Genomic DNA, 9,762 nt, shown 5'->3' with positions numbered 1-9,762 from the left:
CCTCGGGGACACATAAAGCCAAAGATTCCCCGACAAAATTAAAGACGACATGTGACTATCCCACTACCAAAAAGAAAGACCACCATGTGAGTGGATTGCATGGACCACCAATAATCGGTGGTAAAAAATAAGGAACTATTAGATTCCTTATCTTTAAAGATTAAGGAAATCTGATAGATGGAAAAGGAAAACTAGACCCAATCATGTCTATAAATAAAAACAAATGAGAACCAGTATATCACACCAGAACGAAACTTAAAAATATATTTTACATGTTTAAAAGTTTCGAAAAGAAGAATCAAGAAAAATAGAGATCAACTGTAAGCTCTTAGATGGTTAATTCAACATTTTAAAGAAAAAGGAAATGAGATTTCAGCAGATATCTTACAGGCTCATCTCTACTGTATATGCGGAGAGATAAAAGAAGAAGAGAAGTTGATTTCTAGATTAATAATCTAGTAGAAGACATTTCAAGAAAGTAGAGGGACCATCTCAAAGGACCACTCAACCACTAAAAGTCCATAGGCAAGCTGTAAATGCTTATCAAGATTTGGAATCCGAGTTTCAAATCCGAAGAGGCCTTCTATAAATAAGGAAGAAGCAAGTTGGGATCATCGAACATTTCCTCAATTTCTTTCAAAAATAATTTGTAATATTTTATCTTTCTAGTTTATGTGTTTTTCAAGTTCGGCTACTATAAGTAGCTAAACAAGTTTCTCCTCCTCTACAGGAGGTTTCAATGTAATAATATGTTTGTGTTTTAATAAAGAAAACTTTTGCTCCAGCCCATCTCATGTATTATTTTCAAAATTCTATCTTTTATTATATACCATAAGGTAGGAAACAAATTAGGGTTGTGACAAGTGCTGCTGAAGGAATCTGCGTCAGTCATGGTTCGCAATCGCGGTCGCGGAGAACGGCGCGGAGTCCACCGTTCCAGTTCCGATGACATTTCACGGAACGGTCGCGGAACGGATTTTATTTTTAAAATATTATAAATATAAAAAATTGAAGATTTTGGAAAATATTTAGAAATATGAAAATTAAAATGAATATCATTTAAATAAATTATTTGATGTAAATAAGAAATTAAAATCTTACATAAAATCGAGTTAAAGATTATTTAACATTATAATACAAATATTTTAGAATTAACTTATTTTTTTATCACACTTTCTAATGAAAATTTCTCAATAGAAATAACTTGCTCGTAGTCTTTACTTTATTAATCTTCCATTGATGAATGAAGCGGAAAAAAGACTCGAGATTCACCATCTTATATCAATCGATGTGCTTTGCTTTCCAATATCCCTGAAATTAATGTTAAACATATTAAATTATGCATATTATACGAGAATAAAATAACAATAATAAATTAAATATAAGCTGATGAAGAATAATATTTACATAGAAAATTACCTGAAAATTTTATATAATACAGACTAATACCATGAATAGCGTAGAGGAACGAAATCATCAGTGTACTCTTCATCGGGATTCAGTTGAGAAAATTGATCTCCACCATATGGTTGTTGATATAAACAAGTGTTAAATTGCCCACGTGGATATTCATTGAATAGGGGATTTGAAATGGAATGGACATGGTGTAATGAATGTGGATTTAATAAGGTTTCGTCACGAAGATGGTAGCCTCCAAATTCTTGATATCCTACTAGCCTCACTTGAAGATGTGTATCTATGGTCATCATGTCTAATACTAGTTGCTGCGGGTGATTGAGGGTTACGATATCTATTTCGTCGACTATTAGAATACCCTTCAAATTGAAATTGATGGTGTCCCCCCAAGCCAAGATTTTTTATATGCTCTTCGACAGCCATATATGAATGTGAAGATCCACTAAAATGTTCATCATCTTCAGCACTCGACAAACTTGCTAAAAAACGACGTTGTTCCTCTATCCTAGGGCGATACCCATGATCAGTGTCCTGTGTGGCATAATAATTCTCTTTCCCCCGTGCCCATGACATGCCAGTATCATGTTGATCATCTTGACGTTCTTGATCATCATCGTGATGTTTTTTGCCACTTTCTCGATTGTTCCCATCACCATTATCATTACTGTCGTCACTTTTGTCGTCATCTTCAGTTTCATCACTTTCACTCAATATGATTCCTTGGCTTTTTGATAATCTTGATCTGCCCTCATTGTTTTTGTTCTTAGAGTAACTTTGACCAGCAAGTGTCTTGTTGCGCTCTTGGGCATTTGAAATTTCATGGCCTTGATCTAACCATTCTAAGTCATCGTCTTGCAAAACAGAGGGTTCATTATCTCTTGTCCATTCATTTAAAATATCATCATATGTGAATATGTGATCAAAATCTATAGGACTGTAGTAATCATCATCTCCACTTTTATGCATCAAATTTCGTACTCTTAATCGCATATTATAATGGACATATACCAATTTATGCAACTTCTCCATTGCCAAACGGTTGCGAAGCTTAGTATGTATTAAAGACCATGTACTCCAATTTCTTTCACAACCAGAAGATGAACATGTCTGGCTAAGGACTTTAATTGCAATTTTTCTCAAGTGGGGAGCTTCTTCACCATACTCATTCCACCATTCAGCTGAGAAAAGAACATATGATATATATGTGTGTGTGTGTATATATATATATATATATATATATATATATATATATATATATACATATATATATATTGTATAACATTAATATTTATGAGAAACATAAAGAAATTCAAACGTGGAAGACTTTTTTTAACTGCCATTTTTGCAAGTGGGGATCCAAACTCTCCAATTTGATCCGTGAACAATTTAATCTGCAAAACATATATGTTTGATAAAACTATAGTATATTGGATATAAAATATGTTATGTAAAGTTTATAAATATCATACCTCATTAATCATTGAAGCTTGTGCATTTAAATCAGGTTCTAGTCTCTTGATTACTGTCTTCAATCCTCGTCTTACTTCATCCGTATAAACACAAGTTCCAGAATATTGGAGCATTGGATTGATAAAATATGCTAAAACACACAAAAATTTTAAAATATATGACAATAACCACAACAATGAATTTATTTTATGTAAATATAATCTCATTTTACCTGCAGAATGTAGATGTTGGTGTAATTGATTATACCAACGCTCATCAATCACATCCCAATACAGTTTCCAGTCTTTTACACTTTGTTGTATACATAATTTAGCTCTATCCATTGCTTCATATATAATTGACAGAGTTGGCTTATTGTCTTGGTCAACCAACTTCAAAACTTTTACGAGAGGTTCCATTGCTGTGCATATGCCACGAGCCGACTTCCAAAATTTTGCATCCAAAATTATCGCTGTAATTTTTTCGGCATTCTTTCGTCTCTTGCTTGTATTGTTGTACTCTTGCCACTCAATTGAAGTGCACAACCTCTTCAAATCTTGAGAATATCGGACGAGACTTTCTAAAGAGATAAATTCTGTAGCAAAGCGAGTGATCCCAGGTCTCAACAATTCACGGTCATTTGTATAGATTTTCATTAAGTTCACAACTTTGTCACTATTGTATATAAAACTTGTTATTTGCTTTGCTTTATCAATGCACCTCTTTACCTTTGCCATCTTACCAATATCTTCAAGCATAAGATCAATGTAGTGTGCAGCACAAGGTGACCAAAACATGTGAGGTCTTTCAATCATCAATTTTTGTCCAGTAGCCTTATTTGCACTTTCACTATCTGTAACCACATGAACAATGTTTTCCTCTCCAATCTCGTCAATAACTTTATTCAAAAGAGATAATATAAAATCGGCTGTCTTTCTTTGGTTTGTGCAATCCACTAAACTCTGAAATATCATGTTGCGATCACAATATATCATAAAATTAATGATAGGATGCTTATTGCGTGTGCTCCAACCATCACACATTATTGTACATCCATATTTTGGCCATTTCGATTTTAATGTATTTAAATATGCAGTAATATTTTCCACCTCATCTTCCAAGAAAACACCACCTATTTGACGTCCAGAAGGACCTTGTACTCCAGGTCCAACATCGGCGATGGTATTAATCATTGCTTGGTAGTATGGACCACTATCTGCGGTATGAAATGGAATTGCATTGTATATAAACCATTTTGAAATAGCCTTCCCAACATCTTTGACTTTTTCAAGAGCAAACCAATTTTTTATACTCTTTCGTTTTGATGGAAACATGTAAGAATCAATCCCTTTCGATGATAGTTGAGCTCCCTCTCTTACTCTAAAGCAACGAGGCATTTATTTTCTTAAATTGGGATTTGCACTAAGTGATGATGAACTACCACCAACATTTCCTGAAATTAAAGGATACAAACTAATCAGAATTTTAATTGTACTACAATAAAAAAGAATTTTTTAAAATAATAAACTAATTTGAGACTACAAAAATAACATATTTATTTACCTGAACCATATCGGTTATGCATCTCTTCCTCAAATGCTCTTGTTCTACGACTTTCTTTCATTGCTTTTCGTAATGCCCTATATTCCATATCTGGTAAAATTTCTTCATTGGTATCATCAAATTTATCATCTCCATTGTCACTGCTACTATCAAGTCCATGTATGCTCTGCTGAATTTCATTTAATGCAATTTCTTTTTTCTTTTTGATTAAATTTCTATCAGACTTAGTATCTTGAAGATGTTTCCGTAACATCAATAATATCTCCTTTGGAGCTTTAGTGCATGACTCAACATTTCCAGAAACATGAGCAATATGTTGTTTTAATCTTGTAATTCCACCAGTTATAACTTTCCCGCAAAATATGCATTGTATTGTCTTTCTATCACCTCCGATGGATTTACCAAACTCCCAACCAATATCGAGTTTTGGAGCCATTGTTCAAAAGATTTACTGATTCACACTTTATATTTAGATCATTTGAAAAAGAAATTTTTTGCAAATTAAAAGTAAATTATAAGGAAAATATCGTACCTTTGAATGAATTAGAGAAAATATTCAATTTATAATCTCTAGCAGTCCTATAAAATTTTAGGCAATGATTTAAAATAAATATAATGAGTTATATAAAATAAAAAATTCAAAGGAACCAACAACCCAAACTATTTCTCAATTTTGACGTTTGAAATTGTAAATACAAAGGAGAAAGTAATAAAATTACTTCAAAACTTAGCACACAAATTCCATATCATATAATTTTGATCACCACATAATTTCAGCTTTCTCAAAATTTTGGGTCGAATGCATATAAGTGATATTCAACAAAAATTCCCAAATTCACAATATTCATCTATTTAAAATTTTCTTAGGCTTCGGATATAACATATAGAAATTAATCGAATGCATATAGCAATTAATCAACGAAGAATTGATACAAATCGAAAGAATAGTAGCAATAAAACTCACGCAGATGGAGAGAACAACCACTTCAAGCTTCTTTTTCTTTTCTTGAAGGTTCAACACAGGTCATGGGTTAAGACTTAGGAGAGGAGATGCTGGCTGACCCCTTACCAGCTGCGCACGATGGAGATTGAACGAAGGGTCGAGAAAGCCGAGAGAGATGAACAAAGAGAAGGGACTTGGACGAAGCTGTAGAAAGCTGGACTCAGCAATAATGCTATACGAAACAATTATTGGAGCACAAGAGAAAGCCTCTTCTTTTTTATTTTTAAAATTGCTATTCTCCAAACAACAATCCGTTCCGTTCTGTTCCGAGCGTGGCCCGTTCCGTTTTCTCGTTAACTCGCCGTTCTTCATGCATGGAACGCCGACCCACATCATATACCTCCAAACACCGGAACTCCGTCAAGGTAGGTAGTGTTCCGGCCGTTCCGTTCCCGTTTTGGCAAACCATGGCATCAGTAACCATCGGTTGCGATCGCGTGGTTGGATTGTGAGAAACAGTCTGTAAAATATGACAGATATAATCCGGTGGTATTTTGGTCAAAGATGTAAAAGATTTAATTTATTTTACGAAAGTATGATGGTTCCTAAAATATAATTGAAAATCAATTAATTTAAAATATGGTTGAAGGATATTTTAGGAAAGAGGGAGTGAAAATAAAGAAGTAAGGCAAAAGGGCAAATACATAAAACCCAAGAACAAAACCCTAAATCCTTCATCAAGAAAGCCTAGAAGCTTCCACTGTGTGCTAATATATTCATTCCGATACAATAACAGAGCTCCACTTGAAATTTGCTGTAGCTGCAAGAAAATTGGACCGATTATTAAATCCAAGAAATGGCTAAAAGATTGATCCCATCTCTCAACAGAGTCCTCGTGGAGAAAATCCTGCCTCCCTCAAAAACAACCGCGGGCATCCTCCTGCCAGAAAGATCATCCAAGGTACTGGTTTTGTGATTGTCATATTCTTTTGATGCGAGTTATGGATTCCTGATGATGTGTTTTTTTTTTGCTGAAGTTGGATTCGGGGAAAGTGGTTGCGGTTGGACAAGGGCTGCGCGACAAAGCTGGGAATCTCATCCCAGTTGCTGTTAAGGAAGGTGACACTGTTCTCTTGCCTGAATATGGTGGAACCCAAGTCAAATTGGGTGAAAAAGAGTGAGTTTTTTTTATCTTAAATTTTGTTCCTTTTCCAGTTTTGTTAGCTGAGATTTGTTCTTCACGTTCATATTCAACTTACCCAAAGACCCTTTACAAGATTTAATGGGTATCGATTTGTAATTTGAATGGAAGCTGTTTGATTTTTCGGTTGCAGGTACCATTTGTACAGGGATGAGGATATCTTGGGGATTCTTTGCGATTGAATAATTGCCATAATTTTTTTTTGTCGGAAATGCGAAGTTGGGTTCAAGTTGTGTTTTGGGTTTGGTTTGATTAATGATGTTTCCTGCGAGTGACTTGTTGATTATGAGATCCAATGAGTAATGTGGAATTCTACTTTTGCTACATTTGATATTTGTTTTAGTAATGCAGAGTACCTTGTATAACCTTTTGTTCCATCTGATTCCGCACTCCTTTGCGGCAGTGAGGTATTGATCTACAAGCTAAAAGTGTTAACAAACATGGAATCTTGATTCGGCAGCAAAGCCGAGTACCTTGAAAATCACTCAATACAAAATTATGAATGCCAAACCCTGTGATTTTTCTGTGTTTTGATCCGAATGGTGATTTATCTGGAGATGATTTGATGTATTTTGGCTGTGGTTGAATTCTTCAATCGGAGGAGAGATTTGGGTAATCCTATTGGTTTTATGAATGATTAAGGAGGCAGCATTCCTGCATTGGATGCACAATAAAGGTAGAGGTGGTTGCTTTTAATTACTGAATCAACAGGGTTAGATTATTGAAAAATGAACTTATTTATTCTAGGGATATTGACATTTATATCTCCACGAGCATAGTTGTATTTGTGTTCAGTTTTTTTGACCAAATTTTTTATGAAGTTTTTGATTTGGACAAAAAATGCTTTCACATCCTTTTAATGTATCTGTACTTGTTTGTGTTTTTAAATATCATATGTAATATTTGATTTGAGAGAGTTGATACTGAAATATCTTATATTAGTATTATATTTTTATTGTTTTGTATCGATTTTAATTTGGAAAAACATGAGTCATTAATAAATACTTGTTATATAAGTTTGCGTATTAAAAAAATAATATATTTAATGCCATATCTGAAATTTTTTGTATTTGAATATCATATATTAATAGCACATTTTCAATATTTCATATTGATTTTAATCCTAGAAAAGATGTGTAATTGTAACGTCTCAAAAATTTGAAAGGTCGATGTGAACTACATGGATGCAAGTTACCAAATTCTTAATGTATTTCATTAAATGGTTTTAATGTCTGAAATGCATGTTTATTGCATGAATATGTGTTTTAATTCTAGGTTATTAAAGTTTTATGCATAAGTGCTTTTAATAGTTTTCGTGCTCGAACGAAGAACGGAGACCGGAGATACTTAAAGAAAAATATTTTTATTAAATAATTAGTTTTAATTATTTAATATAATCATGACATGATTACATGAAATTAATGAACTTAAAAAAATATTTTTATTAAATAATTAGTTTTAATTATTTAATATAATCATGACATGATTACATGAAATTAAAGATTTTACCCGAACATTCAATAATATGCAGGGAAAAAGAGATCAGTGACAATCAAAACAAGAATATGTATTTATATTTAATTAATGGTAAGAATTCTTAATATGATTTAATTTTCTTAAAAATGTTGGAATTCGAATTATTTTACGAGTCGAGCTCGATTTTTTCCGCGAAGTCAATTTTAGGCAAACAAGGAGTTTTAAAATATCAAAAATATTATTTTATGAAAGCTAATTTTATAAAATTTTATTATTTAATTAAACAAGTGTTATTGGGTCAAATTTAATTAATTTAAGTAGGTCCAATTAGTCTTAAGCTTGCAAGCCCAAAACTAAAGCCTATTAACATGTTAATTTATTTATAAATAAATGTCATATGTCTATTAAACCTCACAATTCATACCCAATCAGCCGAAAAACAACTTGCACACACCTTCAATAATTTCGAAAATATTAGGGTTCGTCGTTCGGTCGTCCAACGTCGCACCCACGCCGAATATCGTATATTCGAGCGTTATAAAGCAAATGCACGTTTCTAAACTCTTTTAAACATCATACGAATCATAATATGTGTGTTTTTAATTGATTATGCATGAAAAATACGTGGGTTCGATTATTTTATGGTATGATACGTATTTTCAACGTTTTTACGATTTTACACTTGTTTTAAAAGAATAGTTTTTGAATCCAAACGACACGCTGCTAATACATGATAAAATATGAATATAACATGAACAAAACATGATAAAAGTGAAGTAATTAACAAGCGGAACCGTGGGAAATTTGAGGAGCCGTGGGTTTGTTTTTGGTTGCACACGAGTCATGTGGCTCGTTTCTTTTGCATGGGTTGTTGGGGCTCGTCCAGGGGCAGTGGTGGTCTCGGTCTAGGGCTAGGAAGGGTCCTAGGGTTCGAGTTCTAGGTTTGTGGAAGGAGTCCACCCAAAGTGGGACTCCTCCTATATTCACGCACGACGCTTGGCTTGGTGGTCTAGTTGGTAACCTAGGATGGTCCAAAGAGGGGCAGGAAGGGGCAGAGCTCGGTGGTGGCTCGAGCAAGAGGCCATGCAAAGGAACGCACACACGCAAGCACGCACGCACGCGGGTGGGGGGAGGAACGTGCCTGCTGCTGAACTCTTCAGGTGGCTTTTGCATGGCTCAGGAGCTGGGGCTGGCTCGGGTCTGGGACCGGTCTAGGGTCACTAATGGTCATGTGTGGTCAAGTGGTTAAGGGCTAGAAGAGTCCTAGACTCACAAGGAGTTTCTATGCGAAACTTCATCCATGCACATGTTTTGTAGCTTGGTTCCAGGAGGGTTTGAGCGAGCTAGGGCTAGGTTATTTGGGCTGGGCTAGGTGAGGAGGGTGCCTAGGTGGGTTTGGCTTGAGGTGGCTCGACCATGGCTCGAGTATTTTAAGAGATGGCTCGGTGTGTCCTTACGTGTGTCAAACGAGATAAAATGAAGAAATTTCGAACCATTGGTCCATGGGGGTGGCTCATGATTTGGAAAGGTAGAATAGGTAATAAAAATGTTATGTTTACAATTTGGGATCAAAATATGGAATTTTGGAATTATCTGGGATTTAAACGCATCACGAATCGTTAATTAAATAATTAATTGAAACACCTGGATTTATGCTTAATAAAATCATGGAAAAATAGATTTAAGCTTAAATAATTATTTGGGATAAGCACAT

At 34.3% G+C, this 9,762-nt stretch overlaps 2 protein-coding genes across 5 annotated transcripts; one reads left to right on the top strand and one right to left on the bottom strand.

Annotated features, from left to right (window-relative positions):
• Positions 1–1,172: 1,172 nt before the first annotated feature.
• On the bottom strand, positions 1,173–5,836 carry LOC140837252 (uncharacterized). 4 transcript variants are annotated; one of them, XM_073203342.1, is made up of 5 exons: positions 5,393–5,836; positions 2,886–2,959; positions 2,732–2,807; positions 1,420–2,594; positions 1,173–1,311 (listed from the first exon to the last, which is right to left on the bottom strand). In XM_073203342.1, the coding sequence occupies exons 2-4, from the start codon at positions 2,895–2,897 to the stop codon at positions 1,636–1,638; spliced, it is 1,047 nt and encodes a 348-aa protein (XP_073059443.1). In that variant the 5' UTR covers positions 2,898–2,959; positions 5,393–5,836; the 3' UTR covers positions 1,173–1,311; positions 1,420–1,635. The 4 variants fall into 4 exon arrangements, 1 of the variants encoding a protein (XP_073059443.1); XR_012119253.1 differs by lacking the exons at positions 1,420–2,594; positions 2,732–2,807; positions 2,886–2,959 and having other exon boundaries at positions 4,961–5,836; XR_012119254.1 differs by lacking the exons at positions 1,173–1,311; positions 1,420–2,594; positions 2,732–2,807; positions 2,886–2,959 and adding an exon at positions 4,604–4,879 and having other exon boundaries at positions 4,961–5,836.
• A 247-nt stretch (positions 5,837–6,083) lies between these two features.
• On the top strand, positions 6,084–6,937 carry LOC140836155 (10 kDa chaperonin, mitochondrial-like). The gene is made up of 3 exons (XM_073201563.1): positions 6,084–6,332; positions 6,409–6,548; positions 6,706–6,937. The coding sequence occupies exons 1-3, from the start codon at positions 6,228–6,230 to the stop codon at positions 6,752–6,754; spliced, it is 294 nt and encodes a 97-aa protein (XP_073057664.1). The 5' UTR covers positions 6,084–6,227; the 3' UTR covers positions 6,755–6,937.
• Positions 6,938–9,762: the final 2,825 nt, after the last annotated feature.

Source organism: Primulina eburnea, chromosome 7, assembly GCF_022965805.1.
Source record: "Primulina eburnea isolate SZY01 chromosome 7, ASM2296580v1, whole genome shotgun sequence".
Classification (NCBI taxonomy): domain Eukaryota; kingdom Viridiplantae; phylum Streptophyta; class Magnoliopsida; order Lamiales; family Gesneriaceae; genus Primulina; species Primulina eburnea.
The sequence above is the reverse complement of the archived record's forward strand: the minus strand, read 5'-3'. Positions and strand labels throughout refer to the sequence as shown.

Bases quoted from the DNA above. Each gene is read 5' to 3' on its own strand.
- LOC140837252 (XM_073203342.1), bottom strand. The intron at 2,595-2,731 runs GTTTGAATTTCT...TTCTTTTCTCAG, and splicing joins AGTTAAAAAAAGTCTTCCAC to CTGAATGGTGGAATGAGTAT.
- LOC140836155 (XM_073201563.1), top strand. From the start codon at position 6,228: ATGGCTAAAAGATTGATCCCATCTCTCAACAGAGTCCTCGTGGAGAAA. The intron at 6,333-6,408 runs GTACTGGTTTTG...TTTTTGCTGAAG, and splicing joins TGCCAGAAAGATCATCCAAG to TTGGATTCGGGGAAAGTGGT. The intron at 6,549-6,705 runs GTGAGTTTTTTT...TTTCGGTTGCAG, and splicing joins GTCAAATTGGGTGAAAAAGA to GTACCATTTGTACAGGGATG.